This window comes from Anser cygnoides, chromosome 1 (assembly GCF_040182565.1).
Source record: "Anser cygnoides isolate HZ-2024a breed goose chromosome 1, Taihu_goose_T2T_genome, whole genome shotgun sequence".
Lineage (NCBI taxonomy): Eukaryota > Metazoa > Chordata > Aves > Anseriformes > Anatidae > Anser > Anser cygnoides.
This window is the reverse complement of record NC_089873.1, coordinates 95672501-95685112: the sequence shown is the minus strand read 5'-3', so window position 1 is coordinate 95685112 and position 12612 is coordinate 95672501. Positions and strand designations below refer to the sequence as shown.

The 12612-nt window shown below is 40.2% G+C and overlaps 1 protein-coding gene across 5 annotated transcripts in view; it reads left to right on the top strand.

Moving 5' to 3' along the window:
- Window positions 1-12612, top strand: part of TTF2 (transcription termination factor 2) — a 37338-nt gene that overhangs the window by 9850 nt on the left and 14876 nt on the right. For 3 of the 5 annotated variants that reach the window (XR_010828598.1, XR_007161130.2, XR_007161126.2), the window contains exons 13-25: window positions 650-840; window positions 1705-1858; window positions 2156-2247; window positions 2799-2881; window positions 3559-3698; window positions 4490-4660; window positions 5233-5291; window positions 6320-6473; window positions 8044-8126; window positions 9013-9087; window positions 10046-10268; window positions 10515-10563; window positions 12484-12584. Coding sequence is in view for 2 of the 5 variants with exons in the window: in XM_048058146.2 (XP_047914103.2) it covers window positions 650-840; window positions 1705-1858; window positions 2156-2247; window positions 2799-2881; window positions 3559-3698; window positions 4490-4660; window positions 5233-5291; window positions 6320-6473; window positions 8044-8126; window positions 9013-9087; window positions 10046-10187 (1344 nt within the window). In the remaining 3 variants the exon portion in view is untranslated. Of the gene's footprint in view, window positions 1-649; window positions 841-1704; window positions 1859-2155; window positions 2248-2798; window positions 2882-3558; window positions 3699-4489; window positions 4661-5232; window positions 5292-6319; window positions 6474-8043; window positions 8127-9012; window positions 9088-10045; window positions 10461-10514; window positions 10564-12483; window positions 12585-12612 lie in introns of those variants that run through there. The other 2 variants (XM_048058146.2, XM_048058147.2) reach the window with 1 other exon arrangement.

Here is a 12612-nt window from a genome sequence, read left to right as displayed (position 1 = left end):
CCTTTAAACTGTCAGAAATCTGTCACACTCTGAGTCACTTTGAACTGACCCTGAGGCATCTTGCACGCTGTATTTTTGAAGGAACAGCAGTGTACTTGCTAGGCTGTGAAAACAGTCAGATGATTGCTGAATGCTGATTGAACTTGGTTACATGGTGTAGAAAAGTCCCTTGCTGGGTATTTTTGCCTCCTACCTCTGTGTGCAGATCCAGATGTAGTTCTTAAAGCAGACAGTCCTCTGAAATCCTGAAACCTAAAGGTGGCACCTATAAAGCTGTAGAGAGATCCTGTATTTACAAGTACAGGATATGCCCCAGTAGAATAATTATATGTTTCTTTGTCACAGCCTAGCAAAATGTTACTGATACGGAATGCCTCTTGGGAAGGAAGAGGAGATAAAATATTAAAAGAAAGAAAAATGGCAAAAGACTAGAAATTGGCATCATGAGCTGGCAAACATATTCTTTGGCTTAGAAGCTTTGGAGAGAGGATTTTTTGGAAGTATCTCTTCTGTTACAGTAAGAGCTCAGATTACTGCTGACCAGTGAAAGGAGAAGGCTTCTTTCTGGAAAAAATATTTGCATGTGGCTCTTCAGAGAGCCTGGCGAGGTAATTGCTCTGGGTTATAAATAGTCTGCTTCTTCTTACAGAGTGGGTCATCTCCGTGTTCCCCCCTGCTCAGGGTAGATTGGGCTCGAGTCATATTGGATGAAGCTCACAATATTAAAAATCCAAAGGTTCAAACCTCCATAGCTGTGTGCAAGCTGAGAGCTGGTGCCAGATGGGCTGTCACTGGGACACCAATACAGAACAACTTATTGGACATGTACTCTCTTCTGAGGTGAGGTGATGGCATGTGAGGCACATGGATGGGCTTCCTATCCCAGTGATTCTTCAATGACAAAGTGCTGAAGTTGTTTTTAAGTTCGAGCAGTCTCAATGATACAAGGGATTGTGGATCGAGCTGTATTACCACTACAGGCACTGGACTGCAAAGGCTGTGGCTGAGGCAGTAAACAAACCTGACCATGTTTGTTTTGCTCTTGTTCGCAGCTATTCTACTTTTACGTAGGACAAAGGGAAAATTACTTTAGATCTCCTATGTTACCAAGATGAATAACTACAAAACTTACTTTAATGAACAGAAGTTCTGTGCAGTAAGCTTTGTTCCTACTAGGGCTGCCTGGAAGGGTCTTATTAAAGAGAGTGTTACGCTCTTGGGGCTTTTAAGGAAAGAGTGGAAAACTAACTTCTCTAAAAAAATGATAAACAGATTAAACTCTCAATGCTGAGGGGAAAAGATAATGAAGGGTATTGGAGAATCAGAGAAAACTTGCATTTGAAATTAATTTTTGTATAGTTGAAATTAATTTTCAAATAAGAGGTACGAGATTTTGAAATACGAATATGCTTTTTGGCAAGTGCCTGTGCTTCTTGATGGCCTTTATTTGATAGTGATGCTTGAGACCTAATGAGCTTAGTAGTAGTGATGGATACAGAACCAGAAAATTGCTTTAACTGTGCTAGTTATGGTAAGACTTTTGAGCAAAAGTTTAGCTGTCATTAAACTTGGAAGTGTTTTACTACTCCTAGCTGAATTGAGGATGGTTTGTTTTGAAAAGCAAAGAATTTGGTTCTGGTCACTCAGGAGAAAGCAAAGAACTTCTCTTTCCTTGGTATGATGTTTCCTTGCCTCCTGTTGTAGGTTTCTACGTTGCTCTCCCTTTGATGAATACAAGGTGTGGAAATACCAGGTAGATAACAACACTAAGAAGGGAGGAGATAGGCTAAGCCTCTTAACGAGGACCCTGCTATTACGGAGAACTAAAGACCAGCTGGATTCAGCTGGAAAGCCCTTGGTAAGAACTAGACAATCATCCCATCGTTTTCCTTGCAGTAGCCAGTTAGTCCTTTACATGCATGAGTTTGTTAATGGATGGGCTTTCCAGTCTACTGCAGCCTGTTGAGGAGGAGTAAATGCCTGTGGATATCTATGTCACGTCATAATTACATTTGTATGAACAATTTTGATCATAGATGATTTTTTGTTAAAGACTTTGAAAACAATATTAAATATTGTATTGAACACTGGTGTTTGTGATGCCATGTAAGATTTTTGCACTAAATACAACTGATACTGTGTATTTTTCCTTCAGGTATCTCTGCCACAGCGTAGTATGCAGTTGCATCGGTTAAAACTTTCAGCAGATGAACAGTCTGTGTACAATGTGCTCTTTGCAAGATCCAGGTATGAATATGAGAAGAGATGAGGTATTTTGTTTCTGTTTCGTGAAAAATTAGAAAGGTAAAGCTGGTTTAGGTGAGAAGACCTTTTGAACAAAGGGTTTTCTTTTTTCCTTTCTGACTGTTTATCAAACATAGAATCGTGGAATGATTTGGGTTGGAAGGGACCTCAAAAAACACCTAGTTCCAACCCCCTGCTATGGGCAGGGACACCTCCCACCAGCCCAGGGTGCCTAAAGCCCCATCCAGCCTGGCCTTGACCACTTCTAGGGATGGGGCATCCACAGCTTTTCTGGTCCCTGGCTTCTATTATACTTGGGGTATTATGATGATCAGACTTACTTCCCTTATGTTTTCCAAAATGGAGCTTTCCTTTGATCTTACTGAACAGAACTCAGTGTGACTTGAGGAACGTAGTTTAACGGAGTAAGAGAAACATACTAAATGATTAATGAAACTTTCCTTATCTTAATGCATCATCAGCTTGCTTGTTAAGTTCAAGTTCCTCTTGCCTTGTTTCTTGCTGTAAATCCCAGTATTTGCCTTTTTTTTCAGGTCAACGCTGCAGTCCTACCTAAAGAGACAAGAGCAGAAACATGAGGGCAGAGAGTATGCTGGGGGTAACCCATTTGAGAAAGGTTTGCGCATACCCTACCGTGAAAACATTTGCAGAAGTGACTCTTAAATGACTCAGTTAAGGAGGGGGACCAGACCTGGCCATGTGGGGTCAAGAATTAGAAATTGTTTGGCAAATGTTTTGCTGTTTCCTTGATGTTAGGAAGAATTCTGCCACAGTGATTTTGGGTTTGAAGTGTTGAAGTTATACCTGTGAAACTTGCTTCTGCTTAACGTTTTGGGAGCTCCTGTTTAAGTTTTGAGGGATCTGAGTCTGCCAGTTGGTCAGTTTGCTGTGGGTAGTAAAGGAAGCTATGGTTGGTTCAAGGGATGCCAAAACGATGATCAAAGTTTGTTCATAATGGTACGTAGTGACTGAAGACAGACTGAATCAGCATTCGAAAGGTAGGTTCCCACTTCTGTGGTTCTGGGAAAATCTCTTAACCTCCCTGGGTCCCCTTCTGAAGCAGAGGTGTAATTGCTCAGAGAAGAGGTGTCAGTGTTAGCATAAGGTATATGATACTTTGATTTGTGGTGGTGTTTGGTTTTTTTGAAAGTGGGGTCTGATGGGTTCCTGTGTTAAATCAAGTATTAGCTTGCCTGTTGGTTCTTTTTTTATTGATGAAACTCTTGCTGGGGGTGGCTGGGCAGTGCTTGGAAATGCCTCCAAGAGCTCTTGATGTTCTCCTTTCCTTGGCAGTTGCACAAGACTTTGGGGGCAGTCAAAAGGAATTCCTAGCAAGTTCACAGAGTGCCTTCCAAGTTTCAAGTACTGTCCATGTCTTGTCCATGCTGTTGAGGCTCCGTCAGTGCTGTTGCCATCTCTCCTTACTGAAAGTGGTAATTACATTGCATTGTAGTAGTTGTGGTGTGGAGGGGGTAATTTAAGTGTTTGTATAAGTTAATGGACTTCTTAACACTGCTGGATCACTTATCTAGGGGTGTGTGAACTGAGGCATTTTATAGCCCAAAAGGTTTGTAGATGGGCATACACCCTACTGAAGGGTTCCCCAGAGTGACCTGTGTGGGAAGCTCTGGAAACAGCTTTATTTCAGATTAAATAATACATAAATAGAATTTTAATGGCAAATACTAAAAAAAAAAAAAAAAAGAGGAAAAGTCTTGATCTTAATCTTGTCTTGAAAAGTGCACAAGTCCACAAGTACAGCCTAGTTCAGTGGCTTGTGTGTGCTTGAGCTCTGTAAGTGCTTTGACTGAAGTTGCCTTGCATCAAGTAGACTAATCGCTTGGGAGTTTGTTTCTTTATCATATAAAGCAGCTGTAGAATAAGTCCAGATACTAAGGAAGCAAGCAGGGGTTTAATCCTACAAATTAAACGTCTTTAAATCCTACAAATGTTGAATGCAACTAGGTGATTCTGAGGAGACCATATAACAGAAAATGGATGTAGGCTTTCCCTACAAAGCTGCTGTCTGAGCCAGAGTATGGGGATAAAGGGACTGCTGGTCTTGACCAAGTAGTGTTTATTAATGGTTCTGTCTTCATATTGCCTAGCATATCTTCTTTCAAACCTACTGACCTCAGCAGACATTGCAGAGACCCTAGATCAGTACTGAATTTGGTCTCAGGCTTAGCTGTAATCCCTTATTATATTGCTTTCTTTCCTGCAGGCTCTGGACCAAGCTAATTTGACCAGTGAAGGCCTTTCCCTCTCCATTGAGGAGCAGCTTAGTGCTTTGACCCTGTCTGAGCTCCAGAATCCTGATTCCAAGTCAACAGTTTACCTCAATGGCACGGCTTTTAAAACAGATCTCTTTGAAATCACCAGGGAGAGCACTAAGGTATTTTGGTTTTCTGACCTCCCTTGAGAAGCTTGATTTCAGCACTTTTCCTTTTAAATTGTTAATGAAATGTCACGCCATGCCAGTTGAAGATTGGGCTAAGTTGGCAGTTTAGGTGGAATCAGAAGTTTGATGGGTGCTTATAAAGCTGTGAGAACCTGACTGTGCTGACATAACGTCAGTGAAAATCATAGAATCATTAAGGTTGGAAAAGACCTCCAAAATCATCTAGTCCAACCGGAAATCTTGAACACTGACTTGTTCCACAGAAGTTCAGAAAGTCATGTGTGTGAGAGTGTAGTGTTTGTGAAAAGCTAAAGAAAATGGGATGTCAGCAGCTGGAGAAGTGGAAGTAACTTGGCTTCTCATGGAAAGATTGTACTCTGTAAAACATGATTGTATGACTTGATTTCTTAATAACAGCTGTTAAAGTATCTTGAAAGTCTGAGCACAAAAGTTTTAGTTGAAGAGTTACTTTGATCACTTTCTGTTTATCACTTTCTGTTTCAGTGAAGAATAGCCAAGCATGAGCTGGGTTATGATAGCAAGCAGACTGACTTTTTTTCTTGCAGATAGCACACCTCTTGGCTGAACTGAAAACTATTCGGAGTCACTCGGAATCTCAGAAAAGGTTAGCATACATGCACTTTTATTTAGCCTTAGTAATTGAGAGAAGTATGTCTTTTGACAGTGTTAGAAACAGTTCAAAACAACTGAATACAAAATTCCAGAACAGTGACATGGTGACAGTACTGCAGTACTTAAAAGCTGATTGTGAGAAAAATCTAAGAACAAGTAAGAGGGTAGGTTGAGAAGTAGATTAACATAAATATAGGGGAGTATGTGAGGAATTTCAGGCTTTGAGGCCCAGGAGGACTCACCAAAACCAGAATTTGGAAGGACTTGGTCATGCTGAGCAACGTTGGTCCTCAATGCTGACCTGCTGCTCCCCTGCCTCCAGAAAAAAATGTAGAATAAAGTAGTGGTTGGAACACATTGATTAAGGAATTAGGTGTTGCTGAAAGCCTGCAGTTCTCACTTGTTTAAGTTCTCTTTGTATTCCTTTTGCTTCATGCCAGACTGCATGCACTGTTGCAGCTGTTTCTGCTTGTTTTTGTTAAACAGTGTAGAAGGCACTTAAAGGTGTGTGGCTGGAAAGTAGTTACACCTGTGCCATTGTTGGGCAGGAAGAGTAAAATCTCTTCCAAAAAGCATCCCTACCATAAGATTGGGAACACCAACGTTAATTTGGTTACCTAACAAAAAGTTACTGAACAAGTTAACTACCTTCCAAACTGCTTATTGAAAGATGTGAGGAATGTGAGACTTCAGGAAATCCAAGTTTGGTGTTCCTGCTGATTGATTTTGTGGAAAACAATGCAACTTGAAATTGATGGGTGGCAACACAAAATCCAAAAATAGTGGCAAACGTGACAGACTTACCTTGTCTCAAGGTTGTAGGTTATTAGCCTTTCAACAGAAGGTTGTATCACTAGACCAAGAGATGAGTCTATTTCTGAATTGAGAAGGAATTCCTGTGTCCATTTTGCAATGGGGAAGGGGGCGTGTGTCATTGTCTCCTCTTGGGTGAGACACGGCAGTAACCAAACTGTTAAAATTCACACAGAGCTTGTTCTAACCTCCCTGTTCTGTCTCCAGTGTTGTTGTGTCTCAGTGGACGAGCATGTTGAAAGTTGTGGCTGTGCATCTCCAGCAATTAGGGCTGAAGTATGCAATCCTGGATGGCTCTGTCAATCCTAAACAGAGAATGGATGTGGTAGAAGAGTTCAATAACAATCCCAAGGGGCCTCAGGTATGGAATCGGGGCAGCGAAACAGTTACTAGCAATTGTGATAGCTGACTTTGTGATTTGATTTACGGGAACAACTTTCACTTGGATATCTAGATGTCAAGATCAGCAGGGAAAGGGGGGTAGCTGTAAAAACAGATGTATATCTTACAATGACCAGGAGCAGCTGTGACAAGCTCTTTTTGATGTTAAGTGTTCTGTACTGAGATCATCTGGCTTCAAAGTTGGTACAAGGGTTGTCCAAATCTTCTGTGTTTTTCAAAAGATGTTTTTGCTACAGAGAGTAATGTGTAAGGTATGAGGCCGATTAGCTCCACTCAGAACAGGTTGGTTGTTTCCAACTCACGTCACTGCATTGGAAGTGCAATTGGAGTGCAACTCTTTCTTTAGTTCCCCTGCTTGCCAAGGAACCTCTAAGGTTTTCTTGCTGTTTTTCAGCACATCAGGTATCTTTGGCCAGGCTGTAATCTTTTTGAGAAGAGAGGATGGCAGTTGAATCTGTGAATGAAGACAAATTAACAAAAGCATTTCTCACCCTTATATAAGGATAGAAAGATTGGGATTAGGATGGGACATAGGTCATACTTTCCAAATAAGGTGACCTCATAGAAACTTCTTCTACCTTTGAGTACTTTTTTTTTTTTTTTTTTAAATACTGATGAACTACAGTGTTTTGGCTCTTCTTGAAAATAGTTTCTAGTCTGGAACTTTGGCCAAGGGAAGGAAACTTGCCAAATGACTGAAGTTTGAATCCAAATTCATTGTTCATAATGGTACACCTTCATTTGAACACTGACATCCTTGTGATCTAGGCAGGACAGGCTGTCTTCTTTGAGGATGGATCTGTGACTGAAAGGGGGAGTATGTCGTGCATTAGCTTATTTTCTTCTCTGGATATCTTAAACAAGCTGCTATCCACAAAACAGATCTTTTTATCTTTCTACCTTTGAATTTAAATGAAGGAAGATTTCCGCAAGCTATATGAATAGCTGAGTCCTTAAAGAAGATGAGCATTTTAACATACTATGAAATTGAGCGGTAAATGTATATTGCAAATGTAGCTGTCCTTAACTGATAAGCTTTTTTTCCTGCCGAACAAGAATCTTCTGCCATAATCCCTTTCTGGCTACTCATCTTTCTCTAGTACTAGGTTATGTGACATCAAAGGTAAATAAGTGGCAGGCCATTTCAGTCCAATTGACTGTGTTTAAGAAACTGTGATTCTTAATTCACAGCTGGTGCTACTTGGTGCCATTGTTGGCAAGAGGATGTCATCAGAGCACCTGGTCATTTAAGTGGGGCATGGAGAGAGAATGAACTTTCCAGTCCTTCCTCTAGCCTGTAAAAATGTTTCTGGATAATACATGTGGGAGGGTAGGCTAGCCTCTCTTAGAACCGTAACTTCATTGTCCAGGCATCTGTGTCTCCTCAAGCAACATCTGGCAAACTTCCAAACATGTAATAAAAATACACATATAAATATGATAAACAGATCCTTTGGTCTGATCTTTAATTCAAATTAACGTGACATAAGACAGGCTCCTTAAATTAACTCTGTTTTTGTCCTTTGAAGGTAATGTTGGTCTCGTTGCTGGCTGGAGGCGTTGGCTTGAACTTGACAGGAGGAAACCACCTCTTTCTCCTTGACATGCATTGGTAAAGAGAAATAAAATTTCTGTCTCTGAAGAAGTACGTAGGGTGTGCTACTTTCTTCCTCACCATGTGTACTGTGACTTCTGATGTAACTGAGTAGGAAGTTGAGTGTTTAGCAGAGAGTAAGGGCTAATGATTACTTGTAGAAAAGTGTTTTCACTATAACCTTCTTCCAAAATACTCTTGTCAGTTCAAGGGGGACTTAGCAGTCCCTGGCTTAATTTCATGCACTGATAAAAAAAAAAAAAAAAGTACAATAATGCCTACAGGGAATTTGTCTTGAAACAAATAGATTGTGTTGAAAATTGTCAGTAATCAGGCATAGCTAGTGTACCTTGGGGTTTTACAGGGCTATGAAAATAGTGCATATAAACTCCCGATACTTACGCTGTCTCATCAGCCAGAACTGCATGGGTTTTTTTCTTTTTCAGTTCCTGGTTGCATATAGGAACCTCCAAAGCAAAGTAATGTCCTTCAGTACACAAACTGGACACTTCAGTAGCAGCATTAAGGAGATATTTCTATAATATGGAAGTTATTCTCTGTAACTGCCTTCCTGCTTCACTCTCCTCTTTCCTCACCAGCTACTCAACTTTCTGGCAGTGTTAACTATTGGTCAGACATACAAGTCTATATATGGATCAGTAGTCTAATTTAGATAGCTGATTTTGTGTGGTGTTTTTAGTGACTACTACTCTGGGCAAAGGAAATACGGTTGGGGTGAATATTGGTGATCAAGCTAGTAAACCTGAGGTAGTTTGTAGTTCTACAGAGGAAGAAAACAGGATGTCCTGGAGGCAGGCAGATGGGATTAGCACAAAGGCATTGATATTTCAGTTGTTCCTGAACATAGCCTAGGAGTTTACATGAGCTGTTTCTTCTCTTGTAGGAATCCTGCTCTCGAGGACCAGGCATGTGACCGCATTTACCGAGTGGGGCAGCAGAAGGATGTTGTGATACACAGGTCAGGACTTCCCTTAGTAGTAAATGAAGCCACAGCTGCTAATGTACTGTCTTGTCTCACGTCAGTTTGTAAAATGACCTTCGTCTGGGGCTTGTTGCCCTACCTGAGGCTAGGCACAACATCTAATAGTGGGATTGTGGGTTGAGTGCCGATATAGGAAGAGGCATGTTTCGTCTGGCTATTAAATGTCAAACTTCTTGGTCTTAGTGGTTATAGTGGTTTATATAATAAATAATTAAAAAAAAAAAGCTTGGGGCAGAAATGGTCTTACATCTCTTTTGCTTAGGAGTATTCACATCTTTTTCCCTACCTTCTCTGAGTAGATCTGTCTTGGAGAATGAAGCGTAGCAATTTGGAGCTGCCCGGGGGTGGGATAACTGAGCATTGTAGAATGGTGGGGGATCTCACGGGAATAAGCACTTTTGAGTGCTTACTGACTTTTTTTTCATTGTCATTCTAGAGGTAGCCACCATGCTCCCCAAGCCTGGACCTTTCTAACAGAAGTAATGTAAAAATATAGGCTATTTGTAGCAAGTGGCAAGGTTGGCTTTTAGGAAAAGCATCTGTAATCTTAAATACTAAAGAGCTAGCTTAGTTACTCTAAATCCACAAATTGAAAGTACCTGAAATCCAAGATAGCAATTTGTGTACAGTACTTCTAGTATAATAGGTGCAATCTGTTATCAGACAGTCGTTACAGGAATTTACCATGAAATTACTGTTGCTTTAGATAGCCAAAGTTGAGGCCTAAAGTTCATTAGACTTTTATTTGAAACGTGATAATCTCTGTATGTGAGAATGGTTATTTTCCTTGGACAGGTACATTTTGTCAGTCACATAATAGGCTGTTAATATTTAAGTGAGGCAAACCGTTGGAAATTTACTTGGAGAACTGTCAGTGTTATATAAACTGTGACTTCTTCCTAGTAGTTGAGGTGATAAGGCTTTGTATTTCCAGGTTTGTCTGTGAAGGAACAGTAGAAGAAAAGATTGTGCAACTCCAGACCAGGAAGAAGGGGCTTGCCCAGCAGGTGCTGTCAGGCAAAGGGGAAACCTCGAAGCTCACCCTGGCTGACCTCAAAACTCTCTTTGGCATCTAAATATCCTCCGCAATAGAAATGGAAGTGATTTTGTACCTACAGATAATTGAGCAAACTTCAGCAAAGGGCTGCTGTTTCAAGGTGGTCATTTATTTTAAATAAATAATACATTTTGCAGTTTTGTAACTGTTCAGGACAAAAAGGTTACCAACATTAGCTATTAGTTTAATACAAAACAAAATAGATTGTGTATCCAAAAGCTAATAAAGTTATAAATTAAGCTATTGTTTAAACCACTTTTGAGTAAATATTAAAAACAGATATTTGCTTGTTTCTTGTGTTCCTATGTATGTTTTTTTTAGTTAGAAACCTTTCTTTCCTCCTCAGGACAGGACAAACAAATGTAAGGGAAACAGGAACGAGAGACAAGTGTGAGGTAGGCACGATCAGAGGCTGGAAAGTTGGGTTGGCAGGAAGGAAGCAGGAAAATTTTTTTGAGCACAAGAGAAGATGATAGAAACTGGTCAGTAAAAAGGAAAAGAAGGATGTATAGGATTTTTTTTTTTTTTGCTTCTCAGGAGAACTTTATATCCAAGTGAAGATGCAGTTTCGTTACCCTGCTTAAAATACCTCTTCAAGCAGAGAAGCAAATCTCTGCTATGTTCTTTATAAAACAGAGAGGAACCTGAATTTCTGATTATTTTTCCTCCAATGGTTAAATAGCGTAAGGTTTCCTCAGTGCAAATATTTCAACATAGTCTTTCTTAAAAGATGCTCCCATGCTTTTTGGTTGAAGTTTTGTGTTTTTTGTTTTTTTTTAATAGTAGAGTTGCAAGAGTAGAGTTGCAAATCCTTGATTAACAGTTTGCATTTTCTCCTATCAGAAGCAAGACATGATGGTGAGTGAAGTTTCTAGGCAAATACTGTTTATTAGTAGTGAAAATTCCCTGCTTCCACCTCCCCCTTCTTTGCCCTTAACCATATCCACTGTGTATTCTGGTTTTCTATCAATTACACAATTTCTCTGGGATTTAGCACAGTTGCTGTAAGTTCTCTTTGAAGAGGTTATTTGTAATGCTAAGTGGTAAAGCATGAAATGTTGAAGTGCTGATGACTTTGGTTCATGTTTATGGTCACTTGCCATGGACTAAGATGATAGTATTTGTTATCCCCTCAAGTGAAGGAGGGCTCTATTTGCCGACCTTTGGTTGCTGTTATTCCACCAGGACACTGTTCTTCTATGATAACGCTGTGTCAGTCATTTCTTTTACCTGCCTTGATTTGTTGTGGAAGTGGGGGATTATTCCAACTTATTGCACAGACAGAGGGGCTCATGGGCACGAAAATAGTCATTTGTTTCTGTGTGTGTCTGGCTGTCTGCCCCCGTAAATTCAGCTGTGGTGCCTTGAGCAGTTCTGAGAAGGCTATGAGACTTGGGCACTTTAACCATAATCGTGCTTTGTGGCACAATTCTTGTTTGCTTTGCTCTGCTGATTTTCAGGAAAACATACCATATGATCTATTCATTTCAATGAAGCAGGAGGCCATGGACTAATTTTCCAAAATTATTTTGGTTTGGAAGTTTACATGAGTAAAGCGTGGGTTATCATTTCTTCTTTGGCGTTCATGTGTACTCTGATATGAGCTCCTATCCCTTTCCTTGGAGTGACAGCTTAGGAGGTTTCCCTTGTGAAGGTATATTACTAAACAGAATTTAGGAATCAATTAGAAATCAATTTAGAAATCAATTTCATGTACATCCCTTCATTTTGGGCATCTTCCTTTGGCTGAATTTAATTGTAGTCTGAATGCAGCATAACTGTTAATATTACCATTGGGATGAATGCATTTTTCTATTCATATGAAGTTTCTAGGGCTTCAGCGTCTCTTGGGAAACCTAAATAGCCCAATGAGATATGAAGTGAGTCTACTTGACATTCAGCTTAGTTGAGGGAAGTTCTGAAGCTGAATGTCTAGCAAATACCATTACTTACTGTTCTCTGAAATGGCAAGTGAATGCAGCTAAGAGAAATGAATGAAGAGTAAGTTTCTGGCTTGTAAAGTTTTAAAGGAATTTTATTATGTGGTGAGGGAAGGAAACTGACCTTAGGTTTGCTCAGTGCAAACCAGTCAACCAATCTGGAAATAATAATGCTAGATGACATGTAACCAGATATTTACATCGGGCTGCAACACAAAACTACTAGGGCCTTGTTTCTTTACAGGAAAAAAAAGCTGAATGCACTAACACTTCTAATATTAAGAGGAAAAAATGATAGGGGTTCTTTTTCCACCCCTCTGTCAAAAAGCTGTCTCCCATTGTATCTTACTTTACTCCTGAAATCTTTTTCTGCAGGCTCAGTAGAAGTAAAGCAGAACAGCCCAGCTTGCCATCTGCTCAGAGTTAACAAAAGGATCACGGAGTAGGGAGTTAGCAAGGCTGCGGTGCTGCCTCCTGTAAGTACTCAGCAGTATGCTGCACCTT